A 21,532-nucleotide genomic window follows, 5' to 3' on the forward strand; every position below is an offset into this window, starting at 1 on the left:
AAAACTGTCTAACATTCAAAATGTCTATTTTGACCAACTTTCTTGCAAAAAAAAAAAAAACTTACTAACCTCAAACCTTTGAATTATGCATTTTAAAATGTACTTTCCCCCCGCTTTTAAAGGGTCACTCCACCCATTTGCATTAAGATTTCCATTGTTAGAAATCCAGTCATACTATTGAATGGTCGTGCAACACACTTTCATTTTCCCCTGAGACGAGAGAAATCCTCCATTTACCTTTTTCACTTCCTCCTACAATGACACAAAAATCGTCATTTTACGTCATTGTAGGAGGAAGTGTAAAAGGGGGGGATTTCTGTGAAGACTACAAGCACTAGTTCCCACCCTTTCAAACCCGCCCATAGGGGGTTGGACCTAATGCGCTAACAGACCTATCAGATCAGTGCCAGTGCGTTTGATTTCACCGGGAGAAACTTTTTGAAAATATGGACGAAGGTACTGAATACACAGGCGGATGCATTATGGAGGATCTGGATTTTGACGAAGTTATGGTAGAAACGGATGTTCGTAGCTGCCTTTATGAGCCACAGTATAGCGACGAGCAGCTGAGGGCTATGGAGGAACCGGAGGCGGCTGAAGCTGCTGCCACCACAGCCGATGCAGACGATCTACCTGCCGCGCACGAGGAGCCCGCAATGGCTCGAGCTGAGGCAGATTGGTGGTGCCTGTGTCTGTCTGTCTGTCTGCTGCCGAGAATTCCAGTGGTGCTACGGAATCGGAGGATGACACGGACGTGTGTGTTGTTGCTCACCCGAGTTTCGCACCCCATATGGATAGCGGCGTCCTGGAGACCTACTTTAGAATACCTAAGTTCAACTGGCAACGTCAGCCAAAGCCTACAGGGTCAAATGGTCGTCTTTCTGTAAAGTAAGTTTATTTTCATTTTGTTAACACGCTAACGTGGCAGGTTCATTGCACAAATATCTTGCAGTTAAACTAGCTACTGTAGTGGGAGTGGTCTGCGGAGCTGAGCATTGCAATGCACTATGGGGATTGTTGTCTACAATCCACAAGCACTAAAAAGTCATTTACTGCCTTTTAATGCCAACAAGGTCCCAAATTAGAAATGTATGATACTATTCTACTACATATTTGACCCACTTTCAATACATATTCATGTCTCCACCGGTGGAATGACCCTTTAATGATTAAATACAAAAGATTAAAGAATCATGATTTAATCAGTACGGTGTATTTCTTTGCACGTCCACTGCTTAGAGGGAACATTGTTCTGTATCTCAGTGTGTTTTAGGACTTACAGGCCTGTGACTAAGGTTCCATCAAGAGGGGGCAGCATGCTGCCAGCACCCAGCAAACAGTGCTGGACTATACACAGACTCTGAAGAACATCATCTCTGTTTAAAAAGCAGAAATAAGTCCGAATTAGCAAAAACAATTGACAAAAATTCAACATGGTTAAAATCAATACAATACTGAAATACTGATTATTTTTGGTTTGTCTTTAGGATTATTACAAAGTGCACTTTTGACCTCTGACCTGCTCATGTCCTGTTCTCCCTGTGCGTATCTCTGCAGGCGCTGGAGCTCGGGCTGCAGCAACAGGTCCAGAACATAGAACACAAATGCTGTCTCTTCTGCGCTGGGCACGTGCCACTGGATCTCCAGATGCCACAGATCCCCTGGACGACCCCAGTCCTGTAGTAAGAACAAGAAAGGAGGAAGAGAAAACTTATGGGATCCACAATGATCCAATACATTTGAGAAAACAGAAAAGACTTACATACTTACACAAGTCTACACAAACATTGGACACATTTGCAGTACCTTAATGGGCAAGTACTCTTGCAGGGGTCTGTTGAAGCCGCCAGGCACGCTGCAGTAGTCTGTGGGGTATGTGAGCGCTGTGGAACGCAGGATATGGTGCAGCAGGTTGCAAGCCAGAGTGTAGCCCTGTTTACAGCGCATGCGCAGGGTCAGCTGCAGAGTCTGAACCAGCTGTGTGCGGTACGGGAGGAGCTTTTCTCCATCCACACGAGTCACCTGAAGAGCAGTGAGAGGGGCTGGCAATGTGAGACAACAATCCTTGTCAAGTGTCTAAACTAAACTTGTCTTGTAAGGTGACTGATTTGAAACACTTTTTATAGGCATTTGTCACCATTATGCTCCTAATGGAAAGTGCATGTGAGACAAACTTCATAGTTGAGTCTAGTTTAAATGGATAGTCCACCCAAAAATGAAAATTCTGTCATCATTTACTCACCCTCATGTTGTTTCAAAGCTGTATGACTTTCTTCTGCCGAATATAACATATATTTTGAAGAATATTGGTAACCAAACTGTCTCTGAAGTCCATTATATGGACAAAAATAGAATGGAAGTCGTTGGGAAACGAAACTATTTGGTTACCAACATTCAAAATATCTTTTATATTCGGCAGAAGAAAGTAAGTCACGTTTGGAATGACAAGAAGGTGAGTAATGCCAATGACAATGCTAATGACTTAATCTAATAAGCATAGAATACAAATATTACAGAAATATTGGGTGAAATTGTACTTTAACTAGATTTCCCATTAGTATTTAACACAAGCATAGATAACATGCTTGTATTTGTAATCTTTTTTAGATTTTGATGAAAACTTTTGATGAAAATGTATTCACGTATCCATGAAGAACATATGTAAATATGACGCTGATCCAAATGATCTTAAAGTATATAGTATTAATGCCAACTGTTTAGAAGAGCCTAAAAGTCAGGACAGAGGCTATGATGCCTAAAAATGTAGCCATAGATAGGTAGCCATCATGATTTTGGAACACAGCTTAAGATGAACGAATGAATGAACGAATGAATGAATGCATGAATGACCGAATGAAGGCATTTATAATAGCGCTTTCATTTGTACTACTGTACACACAAAGCGCTTTACAGTCATGTCAGGGTCTCTTCTCAACCATCACCAGTGTGCAGCATCCACTTGAATGATGCGGCGGAGGCAGCCACAATACAACGGCGCCAGTGCGCTCACCACACACCAGATATAGGTGGAGAGGAGAGAGAGTGATAGAGCCAATTTAATCGATGGGGATTATTAGGAGGCCATGATTGGCAAGGGCCAATGGAGGGAATGAGGCCAGGACACCGGAGTTAGACCCCTACTCTTTACGAGAAGTGCCATGGGATTTTTTATGACCACAGTGAGTCAGGACCTCGATTTAACGTCTCATCCGAAGGACGGTGCTCTTTGACATTAAGACCCACACAGACCACAGGGTGAGAACCCTTTCTGGCCTAACTCACAACTCTTCCAGCAGCAACCTAGTTTTCTTAGGAGGTCTCCCATCCAGGTACTAACCAGACTCAACCCTGCTTAGCTTCAGTGGGTGACCAGTCTTGGGCTACAGGGTAATATGGCAGCTGACCTTTACGACTGAAGATCTTTTATGTGTAATGGTATGATATAGTGTTGTGTTCACCTCAGACAGCAGCTGAAGGCTCCAGAGCAGTTCTTTATCTAGTTCTTCCTCATTCAAAACATCTTCATCTGAAATACACCAAAACTCAAGTAAGGATGGTGACACACGCTCAACATGACACAAAGAGATTTATTTTCTTGTACGCACTGGCAGTTAGATGAGTAATGGCGTTACAGCAGTGTGGTACAAACAGCCTGAGAGACTCAGCAGGGTGACACTGAAACAAAGCAGAGGAGAGTTGACCAATGCGGTCTTACAGTCGTGTATCTGTCTGCACAAATTGGAGAATGGGGAAGAATTACCTTAGCAGATGCTCTGCACATGTCTGCCACCATCCTGCCTGAGACACGAGTCTCAAAGATGTTAGTGGTGGCAAAGTTGAAGACTTTCTCAAGAGCCACCTATAGACAGATAACCTCATATAAGTCTATTTACGTGCGTGAGTATTTACAGTGCCACGGTTAAAAAAAAAAAACACAGAAAAAAACACTACCGTTCAAATGGTATGGGGTTGGTAAGAATTTTTTTTTAAGTTTTTGAAAGAAGTCTCTTACCGTCAAGGCTGCATTTAATTGATCAAAATACAGTAAAAACAGCAATATTGTAAACTATTGCAATATATTTCAAAATGTAATTTATTTCTGTAATGGCAAAGCTGAATTTTCAGCATCATTACTCCAGTCTTCATCAGTCTAATTCGCTGATTTGGTGCTCAAGAAAAAAAACTCTTATTATTATCAATGTTGAAAACGTCTGTGCTGCTTAAATCTATTATGGAAAAAAAAAATCAAGGATTCTTTGAATAGAAAGTTCAAAAGAACAGAATTTATTTGAAATTGAAATCTTGCGCAACATTACAAATGTCTTTACTGTCACTTCTGATAATAATTTAATTCATAGCTGAATAAAGCATTCATTTCTTTAAAAAAATTAATGAACCTTTTGAACAGTAGTGTCACAAAATAATTTATAGCAGGGCTGCCAACTTTTAGGTTTAGCTTGGAGTGGTGGTGGGGGTTTTTAAAAAACAAACTTGCATTACAATAAGTGTATTGTGATTTTCAAAGTATTTGATAACTAAACAGAATTTCATTAAGTTTAGTGACAACATGTCACAATGTTTACATGGTACAATGACTGGTAGGTTGCTGTTTTTATTAGTGCTTGACACAAATCTCACGATTTAAATTCATAAGCTTGCGAGTCGATTCTGATATTGATTCAATGTCGAATCATTTGAATAAATATAAGGTACAGTAGCTACATCTTAATTTTTACTACTGCTGTAAACATACACATAATCAAATTATAATAATTTTATTATTAAAATTAACAGCTCAAATCAATATAATGCTGTTTTCATAATAAAAATAATGTTTTTGAGTAAAAATACAATAATTAAATAATATAGTGCATATAATTAGCGAAATACTCATCTATAGTTAATTGTTCTAGCTATTAACATGCTATGGTCATTAAATGGCTGTCCTGAGGTAAATGTACATTACATTGTTCTCCAGCTGTTTTACTGACCTCTTTCCGCAGTTGAAACACTGATTGGTCAATTACATGAGACATGGTACCTTTCAGTAGGTTGTACAGCATCTTTCAACATACCTTCTAATGTTCATTCATGTTTATTTACTATTAACTAGTAGTAAAGAGAAAGAGATGATCGGTTCACGTGCCGCTTGAACTGATGCACTACAGCAATCTGTCAAGTCACATTTAAGAGCACCGTAATACAATTGAGAGAATTTGAAAGCTGAGACTCTGCTTCATATCAAACGTAACCTGCTCTGTCTTGACTGTTGGTGTCAGTGTCCTCTTTGCTTCAGGATTTTCCACAGTGTGAGAAAATGGATGTGTGGAGTCAGAGTGAGAGCAGTGCCAATTGCGTGAGTCTCACGCTGAATGAGTGAGAGTTGGCAGCCCTGCATATAGACCATCAAAACAACTACACATTGTGCTGTCCTCACTGACTTTATGCAAATTCAAAAATTCAAAATATAATAAAAAACCTTGAATATCTCCATGGAGCACTGTGTCAGAATGGTGCTAAAAGTGGATGAAAGGCCCAACTCCACCAGACTCTCTAAATGAGTCATTTTCTCTGTCTCCGTCTCCTCTCGCGTCTGCTCCAGAGTGCTGCTGTCAATCAATGCAAAACACCTACAGACACATCAAATAGGGCATAAGACACAGCAGTACAGTGTTTTATACTGAAGCACACATGCCTAAATGACTCACCTGTCCATAAACTGCAGAACAAAGTCTTCGAACTCAGCTGAAGCCGAACACAACTCTCTCTCCATCTAAAAAAAGCAAAAGACATTAGGATCAAATACAGAAGGAATAATAATGTAAAAACTCTGCAATGGGTGTTCAGAGCCTTACCTCTGTCAAGTCATTCTTCTCATGGAGGGCTGATGAACAGTCCACTAAAGGCACTAGAGTAGTGAAAGTAGCAATGAACTGGAACGTGATCTAAGAAAAGAAAAAAAAGAAGTTCAAGACAAATATGAATGAATTCACATCTGAGAGCTACAACAAGGAATTAAAATTGACATATTTTGGGTGCTTTATTTCATCAGTCGTTTCATGAACACCATTTTTAATGTTTATTTCACAGTTTGCCCACCATGCATTTGCTGAAGTCATTAGGGTCAACACCAGGTAGTGCTCTCATAAGCAGGGGCAGGACGTGCGCGGGACCTTCGGGATAATGTCGGCCTCCACTGAGAAGACTGCGGGCCATGCCAATCATGCAGCTGAGAGTGGCAGTGAGCTGGTGTGGCTCCGTCAGTGTCTCCATAGCAGGATACGTCCTGCAGGGGGCAGCACATTCATACATTACACTCTATGGCTTTTAGTTTGTTCCACTTTTGGGAACAGTCCAGCTCCAGCTTTACAAGACAACTGCTTACAAAGCCTATTTACAAAGATTGGATTTTTGTCAGTATTCCTGACAGTGAATAAAAGAAGCCACTCTAAGGTCTGATAAAGCTTTAAGACTTTCGCTTATTGATACTTCAGTATACTGCAAGTCTCCCATAACTCTTTAAAGATACAAAAGTAAACATTTTAACATTGAATCAGCTCTACATTATTATAATAAAATAATACACTTATACATGTAACAGAATAGATGAAAAAAAGATTTAAGGTTGAATTTATATTTGCGTATATCTTTGCTGGTTTAGCATTTAAGTCATCTTCATTGTTTTCAACACAACCTTTTTATGTAAATTAGTCAGTGTTTTTTTTCCTGATGTTATCGCCTACTACATGCCCTGAACATCTCCAGCAGTTCCAGACACTCACTTCTCCAGCACAGGTGGGATGACCAGCTCTGGTCTCATCAGAGCGAGGTTCTGCAGGGCCTGAGCTGCATCCATGCTGCCCGTCTTGCTGAACATGGCCATCAGTACCGGCTGCTTCATGCTCTCCACAAAGTCCGTCACATCCTGGTCAGTGAGTCTGTGACTGGTGGGAACAGGGGTGATCCAGCAGGGTTTCTTATAGCGCTCCCGATGTAGACGTCGAACCACACTGGCAGGCAGACGCTGTAGAAGCTTCATTAGCTTCATCTGGAGAAGAAAATAAGACAAACACATGAGCTTGGAACCATTAAGAAAGGTTTAATATTGTAATGATTTCAATTAGATTTTCAGCTAAAGTCTCATTCCAAGTTTTCTGAAGCACCCCCCATAATAGTGATGAACTTGTAGATTAAGCTTATTCTTTGAAACCTTGTCTAAAATGTCAGCAGCACCCCAACGTCTTTGATTCACTGTGAAAGATGAAAGTAGCATTTGGCATGTACTGTTCAATTTCTGTTCAATTAGCTCTCAGTCCTGGTTTACTGCCTTCTTCGTAGACAGTAGTGCTACTCATGCAAGGAACAGCCTTCAGAACAATAGACTAAAGGTTTTCCAGAAAAAAAAATTGGATTCTTTTTGGTCATGTGAAATTCATACATTAGCATCTGAAAAATAAATATTTGCACTAGGCTATTCACACTTCTTCTAATACCACAACTGTCTGCCAAAGTTTTTGCTAATGCCAAGATTTAAGGAAAATGTTGAAATGACTAGAAACAGTTTAGCTTCTAAAAATTGGACTTTTATTTCACACTAATAATAAATAACTAAACTAAATTTTGCACACCATAGAAGAATATGTTACCACCCGTTACTTTTTTAATCTTAGGAGAAGACTAGTTTACTTTTTCATTTTCATCTTCCGGGATAAAAATCATCTTCATGTCAATGTCACAGGATTTGACGTTTTCTTACACCATAGTACATTGATCACTAATTTGTGTCTCAAAAATTATTCATGAACTTGCATGTCCTTATCCTACGAGAAGATGTTTTGCTTAATTATTCACAACAGAATGCACTGATTTCATATGACAGGCACTTCAAATAGTGAGATCGCATACAGCAAGTGAGAGATGCATTATTGTATAAAACATTAGTGAAAGAGTTTCTGCATCGCATAAGTTCTATAGATCTTGAGTCTTCGATCCAGACGCGATTCATCCACACTGTGAGTGCAACCAGTCTTTACGGCCCCATAACCAAAGATCATATAAAAACACGGGAAATTAGCCTCAAAAGTTATTGAAGATGCAACAGCGTGTTCATATATATTTTCAATGTGGAGTACAACTATGAACGGCTGTGCAGAGTACAAATGCATCACAGGATATGCATGTATTTGTGTAATGTATGGAGAGCTTACAAACCAAGTATAATACTGTATATGTTCCACAAGCCATAAAAAGGCTTAGTAATACTTCTTTCTTCTGACATCAACACTCTTGAATAACATCCGGTTTCAAAGAGAAAAGTTTTTAGTGCCATTGGGGGTTAAATAATTCACTTTGCTAACTACACATGATATTGTATGACAGTTAACTGAGTCATGAGAGCAGGAAAAGGATGCATGTCAAGGATGACAGGTGGTCGATAACTAGAAAGTTGTTACTGGCGTTTCAGAAGTTGGAATGTGGAGTGACATCACTCTGCCTGAGGACCATCTGTCACTGCACATCACACTCATGCACGCAAACAAAGCACAGCTGACAACACACACCACAGTTCTAGACTGGATTGTGGGCTGGACATTGGTGGGGAAAAGGGGAGCAAGATTTCACATTGTACCGTATTGTTCTTCTTACCAGCCAGCGTCCGTTATTTGAAGGGTGGTAGAAGGATGCTATACTACTGAAGAGCCCATTAAGCTGTTTCTGGGCCTGGTTCTGTAGGCCGCCCTGAAAAAGATGACGAATAATTTTATAGATGTAAAATATAAAATAAATGCGCCCTTTAATAATCAACCTATTTATAGGAGTGTGACTCATGAAGCTTACCAGCATGGAGGAAATCCAGAGGACCACGTGACCGATATCATAGGAGTTGGTCAAGTATCTGGGAACGACCATTTGGCTGGTGCCAACAGGCAGATTGAAGCTACGTAGGATCCTGGTAAAGATCTGAAACAAGACAACGAAGTATTAGTATACAATGCTCCAATGTATTTAGATTATAATCTATAGCAAGGCTCAAAAGTTTGGGGTCAGTAAGAATTTTTTTTTTTTTTGAAAGAAATTAATACTTTTATTCAGCAAGGGTTTCAAATAAATGCTAATCTTTTTAACTTTTTATTGAGCAAAGAATCCTAAAAAATGTATCACGGTTTCTACAAAAAACATTCAGCAATAATAACTATACTTCGATTCAAAATTGCAAATGCAAATGTTATGCTAATCTTTTGAACTTTTTATTGAGCAAAGAATCCTAAAAAATGCATCACGGTTTCTACAAAAACATTAAGCAATAATAACTATGCTTCCATTCAAAATTGCAAATTTAACTTGTGCAAAATTGGAAAAATCACATTAAACATTTGAGAATACAGCACCATTTCCACCTCATGCGTTTAAGAGAACAAAATCGTAATTTCCTAAAAATTGGCACAAAATATCTGTAATAAAAACGGAACAAAATCATAATTTCCTGAGAAATTGGCACAAAATATCTGTTATAAAAATGGAACAAAACCATAATTTCCTGACAAATTGGCACAAAATATCTGTTATAAAAATGGAACAAAACCGTAATTTCCTGAGAAATTGGTACTAAATATCTGTTATAAAAATGGAAGTTGCTCCAATCAGGGAAGGCATTGTGGCTCTTTTTTCTCACATCATAAATGACTTGCGTCTCAGAGCACGCAGACAAAATGCAATAAACACGGTCATGTTATCTTGCATTCGGATGCCTGGTGTGTGGGAAGGCAATCATGTGAGACGCTTCTGGGAGGTCATTATACCAAATCATTCTGATGACAGACTTTGGTTCAGGCATTTCAGAATGATCAAGCCAACATTTGAGATGCTGTGCAATAAACTTGGTCCACTGGTTTGTTGACTTTACCTCAACAGTGGCTGTGATTGGATAACTTAACAGTTTTTTTTTGTTCATCAAGGTATTTCTTTGGTAAATGTGTTTCCATCATAGTTATACGCATGTCTTCTTATTGGATAAAAAAAAGGTATCCGCCTCAATTGAGCGCATTCGTTTTTTATACGCATTTTTACAATTTTTGTGCATCTTGGCGTTTCCATCCAGCCTTTTATTTATGCGATATCCCAAAAAGCACATAAAAATAGGTGGATGGAAACAGCAAAAATCTGAATCCAAAAAAACAAATAAGCATATTAGAATGATTTCTGAAGGATCATGTGAACTTGAAGACTGGGGTAATGATGCTGAAAATTCAGCTTTGCCATCACAGGAATAAAATACAATTTAAAATATATTCAAATAGAAAACAGTTAATTTGAAAAGTAATAATATTTCACAATATTACCATTTGAACTGTATTGAGCAAATTATTGCCTTGGTGAGCAAAAGAGACTTCTTTCGACCCCAAAAATTGGAAACGTAGTGTAAATACGCAGGACAGTACCTTGGGAATGTATGGATCCCAGTTCACATACCCAATGTTGTCATTAGCCAGACGTGCAAAAAGATTCACTAGATTCTGCAAGAGGAAACAGAGGATAGAAAGCTGATGGTGACATAATATTTTGCACTTAACAAATGAATTCACAAATGAGAAGTACTTACACCCTCCCAAGCGGGCAGGTTTTGCACTGAGACCCAGAGATCCATCAGTTCATCAAACCATAACCTAAAACATGCACAAATACTCCCATTACCCCAGGGTCATACTTGTTGGCTGCACTTTATGAATGACGAATAATTTGTAAATAGACTGCAATCTTCTTATTTCATTACTAGGTTGCAAAAGAGGGTCTTACTTGAAGCCTTTGTGATGCTGTTCTGGGGACATGATGGTGGGCAAGAAGAGCTCAAAGTACCCGATGGCCTTCTGCATAGTGACATCAAACGGACACAGTAACGGTCGCCACTCATCAAGCATCTCCTGTGTGGCACACTCAGGGAAATAACTACACACACACACACACACACACACACACACACACACACACACACACACACACACACACACACACACACACACACACACACACACACACACACACACACACACACACACACACACACACACACACACACACACACACACACACACACATTATGAGAACAAAATCACATGCCATTTTCTCAGATCCACGGTCATTTATTTGTTATGTGAGCTCTTGCAAAACGATGAAAAGTGCTTGTTATATGAACGAAATGGCATAATGTGTTAAGAGAGCTGTAATCGGCTCAGTGTGAAAGCTGTGGGCTTGACTAACAACGCCTGATTACATGATTATTTCAACAGCACAACGGATAGGGGATTAACACTGTGCAATTCTTTTGTGAAAGGGGTCGAACATTTATAGGTACATTAGTGAATGACAGAGGATTGAAAGAGAACTCACAGTCTGCAGCTCTTTATTAGTGTCTTCAACACATTCTCAACCGAGCTAGAGGGAGAGATGGGAGAAACAGTAAAAAAATAAGTGCATTAATGAAAGGCAAGGCTCATTTGAGGTTGAAGCAAAATATGCGATTAAACCACGTGCAAAGCAGAAACCCAACTACGATTCGTTTTGTGAAAGTGTAAATGAGAGATTCCCAACACTAGCGCCTGGGCACATGAGTGCAAAATGCCAGGTTATCAGGTTCTCCTCATGTACTTTTTATAACTGAGCTCAAAAACGCAGAGTACAGTCACGCTGCATTAACAGCCAATTCAAAGCTAATCCTAAATACAGATTTACTTTATCTTGTTAAAGTTGGCCAAATTGTATAAACATTTAGCTGTGGGTTATGACTTTAAGAATACAATAATGTTATTAAATGCTGTAAATAGGGAAAGATCAGGACGGTGGACTAGTTCATTAGGATAACTAGTTTTAGCTTTGGTACTTTTGGCTGTGGTGCTTTTAAGTCCATAGTATTTTTGTGAGGACTATGATAGTATTTTACTATAAAATGTTATAGATATTTAGCCAAATTATTTGTTCGATATCTATCAGTAACCCTATTGAAGGGATCTGTGTTTTTGAATTCATTCTGTCTCATTTTTTACTGTTTTGGATTATGAAGGTTGCATTTTTAAGATAGCTTGTAAAGTTATGATTTGTTCAACCTACATTCTGTTCCATTCTTATGTGGTCAATCCAGCTGCTTTTTTAAATGCAAGAACACATCCTATATGATGAACGCCTCCTTAAAATGCATCCGATTGGGGTCTACTGGATCTTATTCATTGCTCGCTAGGATAGTTCCCCCAAAAATGAAATTCAGTCATCATTTCCTCACCTACAAGTCAATCCAAACCTGTATGATTGACTTTATTCACTGGCACAAAAAATATATATTTTGAGGAATCTCTCTAATCCATTCAAAATTACAACGTTTGGTTCACAAAATTCTTCCAAATATCTTTGTGTGTGTGTGTGTGTGTGTGTGTGTGTGTGTGTGTGTGTGTGTGTGTGTGTGTGTCTCCACAGGAATAAAGTCATACATGTTTGCAACAACATGAGACAGAGTAAATAGTAATGAAAGAATTTCAGTTGTGTGGACTATCCCTTTAAACAAGTTAGTCAACTAGTGGTTTAGATAACCCACTTACTAAGCTTGGTGATAATTAAAATATGTTGTCTCCCACATCCCTAGTTCTAAATATACACCCCCAGCAAAACTTAGCAGCTGTTGATTTTCCTCTCAGTGCAAGTGTAAACAAACACCTTCCACATTCAGCGCACTATCATTACAGACGAGATTAAAATAGAACACAATGATACCAGAACCCAAGGGGAAAATTGGCAAAAGTTGTGTGACCTTGTCCTCTAAAACAGCGAGCCAAAGTGATTCGACCCACATTTACAGCCTGACCTAAAAGAAACACGAATGACACCAGACCAGACTGTGTTACATTTCCCAAAAGCATTGTGAGCTTCACCCAAAACATAGTATGACATTCTGTCTTCTATGTAAAACAAAAAGAGATATTAAAATGTGTCAGTGTTTTTGTAGAAGTAAAAGAGCTCCAATGTTTGGTTTCCAAACTGCAAAATATCTTCTTTTCTGTTTTAGGTGAACTATCCCACATTGGTACCAGTGATATCTATAGAGTGCATTAGGGCCCGTCCACTTTTTCAGCAGTGTTGGCTCCGGAAGTATATTTTTCTAATTCATATTTCCCATAGAGTTTTTTTTTTTAAAAAGCATTTTTTAAAGCGTTATAAGCCATGAACCCAACCAACCATCTACTAGGTGAATCACAACATTACAAACTTTTATTTAAAAGCAAAAATTATTTGAAAGTCTGACCAAAAAGACAAAGGTATAAGACTGTGTAATAAAGTTATAATAACAGCTTTAGTGAGGAAAGGAACTAGAATCCCAAATGTCAAAATCAAATTAAAACCGATGATGAAATATAAAACTATTCATTTAAAGTAGTTTTAACTACTTTAAATGAATAGTTAAGTTTATTTCAAAATATGCATGTATGAAGGTACAAACATTTAAAGGATTAGTTCACTTTTTAAAAAACTTTTGCTGATAATTTACTCACCCTCATGTCATCCAAGATGTCCATGTCTTTCTTTCTTCAGTCGAAAAGAAATTAAGGTTTTTGATGAAAACATTCTAGGATTTTTTTCCATATAATGGACTTCATTGGGTACCAAACGGTCCAAGTGCAGTTCAGTGCAGCTTCAAATTGCTTTAAACGACACCAGACGATGCATAAGGGTCTTATCTTGCGAAGCGATCGGTCATTTTAAAAATAAATAAAAAAGTTTAAGTTTTATAAGCAAAAATGCTCGCCTTGCTCTGTTCTGTGATGCACGTTCGTGACTCTACTGTTCGAACTCCTTAATCAAAATTAACAAATCTTTTTTCGAGTCATTTCGTTCGTTGAATGAACGAAATGACTCGAAAAAACATTTGTTAATTTTAAATGAGTCTTTATTCGAGTCATTTCGTTCATTCAACGAACAAAATGAACAGGAGAGTCACGAAAGTGCATCACAGAACAGAGCAAGGCGAGCATTTGCGCTCATAAAACTTAAACTTTTTTATTTATTTTTAAAATGACCGATCGTTTCGCAAGACCCTTATGCATCGTCTGGTGTCTTTTAAAGCCATTTGAAGCTGCACTGAAACGGTCATTAGGACCTTGGACCGTTTGGTACCCAATGAAGTTTATTATATGGAGAAAAATCCTAGAATGTTTTCATCAAAAACCTTAAAGGGTAACTAAACCACTGGTCAAAGCCTGACTCCACCCACTGGCAATATTTGAAAAATGCTGGAAAAGTGGGCAGAGCCCAGCGGAGATAGAGGCGACGAACCGAGGGCGGGGCTGAGCGGGGGGTGCGTGCACCTGAGACCCGCAGAGACAGCTGCTGTCAAACTAGCTAAAATGGAGAGACGCAAGTAGCTTTGCAACAGAGCAGTCATTTGAAGTCGAGAACTTTTCTCCCCCACCTTCACGTGGAGGAGGGTGAATTGTCTGTGGACACCAGCTCAAACTGCGGTCTTGACTCCCGCATCGCGATCGGCATCCGATTGTTCTTATATTCAGTCATTTTGAGGTAATTTTTTCCAGGATTATTATTACTATTACGTTCATTATATTTTGCTGCTATGTGAAAAAAATAATCAGCAAATCGCGCCGGCGCGTTTGTCGACACCAGAGGATTAACTTTAGCCTAATAAGAAGGAACATAAATTGTGATTAAAAATATATGCTCACTCACATCATGACGCCGCTGCGGTCGTGGAGTTCATGCAGGAAGAGGTATGAAGAGCAGCGTTTGGCAGCGCGAGCTGTGTGGAGAAGCCCATTTCCACCTCCATTGCGTTGGAGAAGCAATCCCACGTAAAATGCAGGTTGCACACTGGAGCGATAGGCGAGATTAACTACCTAGGCTACACAAAATAATCTAAATAACTATATAAATGCTATGCTAACTAGATGCTAATATATACAGTATCTATCCTGATCGTTTTCAATACTTGTAATTCCAACTCCTGACTCGCTACAGTAGTTTTGACGGAACCAGATGCTTTTATACCAGGGGCTGCCAAGGGCGTGGTGAGCTCGCACCAAGGGCGTGACAGAGTGACGTCAGAGTGTATTCTACGTCAGAGAGTACCCCTGCTGCAGGAGCTTTCCGTTTAACCTGAAGAGGGCAGCACTCAGACGTTTTTACACCATATATTTGAAAATTAAAACACTTTATACCCAAATGTCAAAAAAGTACTCGAATCAATGAACAGCATTTATGAAGCTCCATTCTTACAGATAATTAACTAAAAAAAGTTGTTTTAGTGTTTAGTTACCCTTTAATTTATTTTTGACTGAAGAAAGAAAGACATGGACATCTTGGATGACATGGGGGTGAGTAAATTATCAGCAAAAGTTTTTTAAAAAGCGAACTACTCCTTTAAGTACTATGATAGCATAGCAAGACCCTCTTGACTACATAATTTGTGGTGCAAGCAAGCTTTTTGGCATGATCTGCTCGCCACGACTCTATTTGGTGGAATTTTCTGTACAGCATCATGGGTAATGAGGTTTTTTACCATGAATTGGGGTTAAACATGATAATTTTAAAAATAATTTGAAATCATGCATATGGATGGCTTCAACAAAACAACCTTGTAGCTCACAGTACGTCTGTCTTTATAAGTTATTGTTAAAAAACAATTCGCCTATGGAGAAAATGAATGTAGTTTTTACTTCCGGAACACAACTCTTGCATTCAACAAGCTTACGATGCTTTTGGGAAACTCAGCCCTGAATTTTCTTTAATTAAACCCTTCGCCCACCTGTGAAAACAATCAAATGATTCTTAGATTAATAGAATGAAGTCACGGCAATGAGTCTAGCCCATTCCTGGAGGAGGTTTTTTTTTTTTTTGAAAAGTTTTTTGTCATCGTGCAGCTCTAGTTTGTCAGGAGAAATCTGTAGCCTAAATATAAAGAACTGACTGACACCTCTGAGCCACCAGAAATTGTGTTTGACAGACAAAGATGAATTATTAGAAACTTTAAAGGGAGCACCATTTCCTGATATGTTGGTGAAGCATGTTATTAAGTGGATACGACTAGGCAACTAAAAGAACAAAGATTATAAGTACAAACCCAGGTGTAAGCTGTGGTGGGATTTGTCATTTAGATAGTTGATTTGCTTTTAAAGGAGAACTCCGGTCAAATTTTTTTTTTGTAAATTTGGAGTGCTGTCAGTACAGGGAACAACGACAAAAATCGGTGTTGCCTACACCGTGTTATCCTCTTTTTAAAATTTGCACCCTATTGACTTAAATGGGGCAAGTTTTAAGCCTGCTTTTAGCCTCTTAAGCCTGTTTTATGCTTCTGCATCGAATCGACGGTGTACCCCCGCAGACCGCTCTGCGTCGCCGCGAACCCCTCCGCCATAGCTCGACGTGCACTTCCAAAAAATTGTAACTATGCGTCGAGGCGGCGCAGACCACAAGGGCTGTGATTGGTCAGATGCACCGCGATGCAACTCAACCTGACGCAGAACCATAAAACGGCCACGACGCTGTAGGAATGACAGCGTAGCTACGCCGTGGAGTTGACGCAGAAGCATAATGAGGCCTTTAACATCCTTGATGTGTCATTACAAGTGCACAGCCATGTGAGTGATTTTATTCAGAGTGAACACGGTGAATCTGACTGCAGTAGATGTGAAAGATATGAATAAAAGTGATGTAAATTCAGCCAGCTCACATACCTTTTTTTCGGTCGAAGTCAACGGAAGTCGAATGTCGAGTGCACGCGCGCAATCATTGGTAACTGTGGCATTCACAGTTTTAACCACAGAATAACTGATACTCTCAGAACACCACACAGCGCCATCATCGGCTGACAGCTGACAGTCTGAGTCTCCACTGTTGCTTAGTTACCAATGATCGTGCATACGCACTCGACAATCGACTACTGTGGACTTTGACCGAAAACAGGAAGTAAATACAGGTATGTGAGCTGGCTGAATTAACATCACTTTTATTCATATCTTTCGCATTTACTGCAGTCAGATTCACCGTGTTCACTCTGAATAAAATCACTCACATGGCTGTGCACTTGTAATGACACATCAAGGATGTTAAGAGGCTAAACGCAGATTTAAAACTTGCCCCATTTAAGTCAACAGGGTGCACATTTTAAAAAGAGGATAACACGGTGTAGGCAACACCGATTTTTGTCGTTGTTCCCTGTACTGACAGCACTCCAAACTTACAAAACAATGAGCTCAATGTTAAAATTGACCGGAGTTCTCCTTTAATTTTGGACACATGCAATTGAACATGAGCGACTGCCCTTGGAAAAGTACAGTGCAACGTGTGAAACACGGGCTGTGCTTACCGCTTCCGCACAATACTAAGCATTTTTTGTTTAGTTGAGGCTGCTGCTCGATAACTGAATGTGAGAAAAGGAAAAATGTATAAGCCAACACTACACATACCAATAGCATAAATCTTACAGTTGTAATTGTTTAACAGGTTCTTCTAAGAATACTGTGTGTTAAATGGATATGGTTGTGTTATGAGTCAACAGTGCTCATTAAAAGGCTCAAACTAAAATTTGGAAAGATAAGAATAATATAAGCAAATTGCTAAATCTTAGGCAGCGTCAGGGTCCTTTTTTTCCTTGAACCAAACATTGCACTGACAAGTCTTTTTCCCCCATGACCTCAACTTGCCCTGTACAATGAACCATGTCATATCCATGTTCACCATACAGAAAACATTTTCCATCTCTGCAAATATGATATGAAATATACTTGTTTGCATATTTTTTGTTATGTTTTTGATCCTGCTGAATATGTTTAAATAAGGCAGATTACTACACTTTAACTGGTAGCTGAACGCAGAATCAAATTAGCTAAAATATCTAATAACAAACTTTCAATTGTGGGTCAGGAATGTGTAAAACTTTGTGATTGTGAATGATGGCCAGATGGCAGATTCCAAGTGGGCCTGATCACCAGGTACCATGCTATAAAAAAAGAGTATCCAGTCACTCTGTAAAATGTTGTTCGATGGACATTAGACTTGTAAGCAAAGTTCACAACAAACTAGAATCAGTGCGAGATAGAAAGATGAAAAAAGAGAGAGGGACTTACTTTGGAAACCAGTTAAGACCAAGATGCTCTGTTTTGGAGTACAGGATACTCTCATAGAGATCATACAGAGGCCTCCAAGGCAACTCCAAATCGTCCCGGGACAGCAGTTCTTTCTTTCTGTACATTAGAAAAGAGTTTTTTCAGAAAACAGAAAAAAAATTACATAATTAGGGCTGTCAATTATTAACAGGGCTCTACACTTACATTTATTTTTCTCTTAAAAAATGTAAAACTTTTTGGAGCACAGTCAAACATTTAGGAGCACCTTCTAATCAATGACAGAAATCAACCTTCCCATTATGAGCTGATATTTTACTCCTTAAGATGACCTTAAGATGACTTAAGATGACCTTTATCCTTTGTATGGGGCATTTTTTCTAACCTTATTAAATGTATCATTTTTTATGTCATAATTTATTTTCATAAATTTATATTTATAAATTGATTTCAAATAATAATACACAATCAGGAAGATATAAGTTACCAATCAAATGAAAACATTATCAACAAAATTCATCTTTGGACTGCATAGGTGACATACAGTAGAACAACAAAAAAGTGGCATTAAGGTATATTTACAGACTGTTTAATTATTATTAGAATTTATTAGGATTAACCCCTTGAGATGTATCATCTCGTTTTCGAGGGGGTCCTTACAATGAAACACAATTAAAAAAAAAAAAAAAAAATTTACAATTAATACCTCAAACAACAAGACACCACCAATATAAAATACACACATATATATATATATATATATACATACATACACATACATACACATACATGTATACATATACACATACACATATATATACAAATACACATACACACATACATACACAACAATACACAAAACTACAACACCAGTTTGAATGATAGCATGTGCAATCTACTTTCAAATAAAATAATAAAGATTGTTTAAACAACCGAAATGAAGTAATGGATCTAATATGTATGGGTAAATTATTCCAATCTAATAGGGCTTTAAACATAAATGCTCTCTTACCAATTGTTTTTTTAACACGAGGAACAAAAAAGTAAGTCTGGACAGAATGCCTAACATGATAGTTTGAGGAAAAGAGTACAAAATATTGTTGTAGATAACTAGGATAATCAAAATAAATACATTTAAATATAAATTGGAACCAGTGCGTCTGCCTTCTCACATTCAAAGGCCACTGAAGTGCATCATACATTGTACAGTGGTGAGTGGAAAAAGAACATCCTAGAACAAATCTACAAATTCTATTATATGCCGAATTAAGTAAGACAAGATCAGATTTTAATGCCGTCTGATAAACCACATCACAGTAATCAAACAATGGAAATATTAATTGAACAACTAGTTTCTTACGAACACTATAAGTAAAGCAATTTCGAGATCGATGCAAGATACTCATTCCAACGTTGACTTTTCGTAAGACATGATTAATGTGAAGTTTAAAGGAAAGTTTAGAGTCGAGCCATACACCAAGGTATTTAATAGTATCAACTCTATGCAGAAGAGTACCGTCTTTACATAATATAGCACAAGAACAGGTTTTGGAATTAAGTTTATGTCTAGAACCAAAGATCATAGTATATGACTTGGTTTTATTAAGCACTAATTTGTTAGCCAAAAGCCACTCTTGTAAACTATTAAAATCCGATTGAAGAGATAATTGAATTTGTATAGGGTCAAAATTAGAAGTATATATGACAGTATCGTCCGCATAAAGTTGAACCTGACAATTTTTAAGAAGCAATGGTAGATTATTTACATAAATAGAAAAGAGAAGTGGTCCTAAAACTGAACCTTGAGGCACACCACGTTGTTGAATCAAAAAATCTGATTTGTTTCCATTTAAGACAACACATTGTTTCCTGTTATGTAGATATGAATTAAACCACAAAATAGAATTTTTTGAAAAACCAATAGCATGAAGTTTATCTAAAAGCAAATAATGATCAACCAAATCAAAAGCTTTAGTCAAATCAAGAAAAAAAAATAAATAAATAAAAAATAGCACCTGTGAGCTTGCCGTTATCTGAAGCTGAAAACACATCATTTGTAAACTTAAGTAGTGCAGTGGTTGTGGAATGGTTAGTCCTAAAACCAGATTGAGATGGTGATAAAATATTATTAATACATAAATAATTTGAAAGTTGCTTATAAATTAATTTTTCAAAAACTTTGGATATGGAACATATAATAGATATTGGTCTATAATTATTGATATCAAGTACATCGCCTCCCTTATAAAGTGGAGTAATGCGTGCACATTTCCAGATCATCGGCAATTCACATGTGGACAATGAAAGATTAAATAAATCAGCTAGTGGATACATAATAATATGTGAAGTTAGTTTAAGATACCTATTTTCAATTCCATCTAATCCTTCACCACTAGTCACTTTTAATTCATCGATTGCACTCTGAACATCAATTGGAGCAATCCTCCCAAATGAAAATGAACTATTACATAATGTAGTCACATTAGAATTATCAGTATTGAAATAAGAGGCAGATGTTAAAGTAGACCAAACTGAGGAAAAATGCTGGTTGAACTCTTGGGCAATAGATAAAGAGTCATGAAGTATAGTATTATTATCAACTCTAATTTGATTAACTAAATGTTTATTTGATGTATTAATAATGTTTTTAATTTTATTCCAGAATTGTTTAGGATTTTTATAATGGTGAGAAAGACATTCTTTATAGTAATTAGACTTTGCATTTCGAGTTTTTGTCTTGCTTGAATTTCTCAAATGCCTATAAACTTCCCAATCAACATTACTTCTTGTCTGACGAAATTTTGTCCATGCTTTGTCCCTTTGCCTAAAGAGACTAATAAGTTCTGAATTAATCCAAGGAAGATGACTGCCCTTAACCCTAACAATTTTCCAAGGTGCATGCTTGTCTACAACTTTTATAAACTCAGTATAAAAAAAATCCCAAGCATCTTGAACATTTGGAATCAAATCATATCTATTCCAGTTAATAGAAATCAGATCATTAACAAATAAATCTAAATTCAATTTTTTATATTGTCTGATTAATAAGGTTCAGAAGTGGCATGAATGCATTTAAATGCATGATAATGTTAAGAGATTAATGTTTTAAATAGAAGGTTTTGAATATAGAAATATTAAATGATTTAAATAACTGAAATGATCATTTAAAAATGAAACTAAAACTGCCAGGAGGGGACAGCAAGTCACTGTCCTTGTGACTGAATCATTAATTCAATCGATTCGTTTAAAAGGCTGATTAATTCAGGAACAAAGCAAGTGACTGTGTTTATGAATGGGTCATTGAAACATTGCCTCACTAGATTCGTTTGAAAACGCAGATTCATTCATAAACGAAACACCCGTGTTTGCTCGGAGACACGCGCAGGGGCAAGTCACTTAATATAAACTTCATGTTTATT

The 21,532-nt window shown here is 37.7% G+C and overlaps 1 protein-coding gene across 2 annotated transcripts in view; it reads right to left on the reverse strand.

Moving 5' to 3' along the window:
- Positions 1-21,532, reverse strand: part of psme4b (proteasome activator subunit 4b) — a 42,895-nt gene that overhangs the window by 14,594 nt on the left and 6,769 nt on the right. The window contains exons 3-21 of one of the 2 annotated variants that reach the window (XM_077200894.1): positions 18,117-18,233; positions 17,357-17,410; positions 11,386-11,430; positions 10,795-10,944; positions 10,601-10,664; positions 10,440-10,514; positions 8,839-8,961; positions 8,647-8,739; positions 6,783-7,048; positions 6,100-6,286; positions 5,856-5,945; positions 5,709-5,773; positions 5,480-5,630; positions 3,761-3,859; positions 3,606-3,675; positions 3,459-3,526; positions 1,807-2,022; positions 1,520-1,677; positions 1,281-1,376 (exon numbers count right to left, since the gene is read on the reverse strand). In XM_077200894.1, coding sequence (XP_077057009.1) covers positions 1,281-1,376; positions 1,520-1,677; positions 1,807-2,022; positions 3,459-3,526; positions 3,606-3,675; positions 3,761-3,859; positions 5,480-5,630; positions 5,709-5,773; positions 5,856-5,945; positions 6,100-6,286; positions 6,783-7,048; positions 8,647-8,739; positions 8,839-8,961; positions 10,440-10,514; positions 10,601-10,664; positions 10,795-10,944; positions 11,386-11,430; positions 17,357-17,410; positions 18,117-18,233 — 2,187 coding nt within the window. The remainder of the gene's footprint in view (positions 1-1,280; positions 1,377-1,519; positions 1,678-1,806; positions 2,023-3,458; positions 3,527-3,605; positions 3,676-3,760; positions 3,860-5,479; positions 5,631-5,708; positions 5,774-5,855; positions 5,946-6,099; positions 6,287-6,782; positions 7,049-8,646; positions 8,740-8,838; positions 8,962-10,439; positions 10,515-10,600; positions 10,665-10,794; positions 10,945-11,385; positions 11,431-17,356; positions 17,411-18,116; positions 18,234-21,532) is intronic. The other variant, XM_077200895.1, reaches the window with a different exon arrangement.

The sequence above is a fragment of the Siphateles boraxobius genome, unplaced genomic scaffold (genome assembly GCF_051911475.1).
Source record: "Siphateles boraxobius isolate OS27281-9 unplaced genomic scaffold, OSU_SipBor_1 46, whole genome shotgun sequence".
NCBI classification, from domain to species: Eukaryota; Metazoa; Chordata; class Actinopteri; order Cypriniformes; family Leuciscidae; genus Siphateles; species Siphateles boraxobius.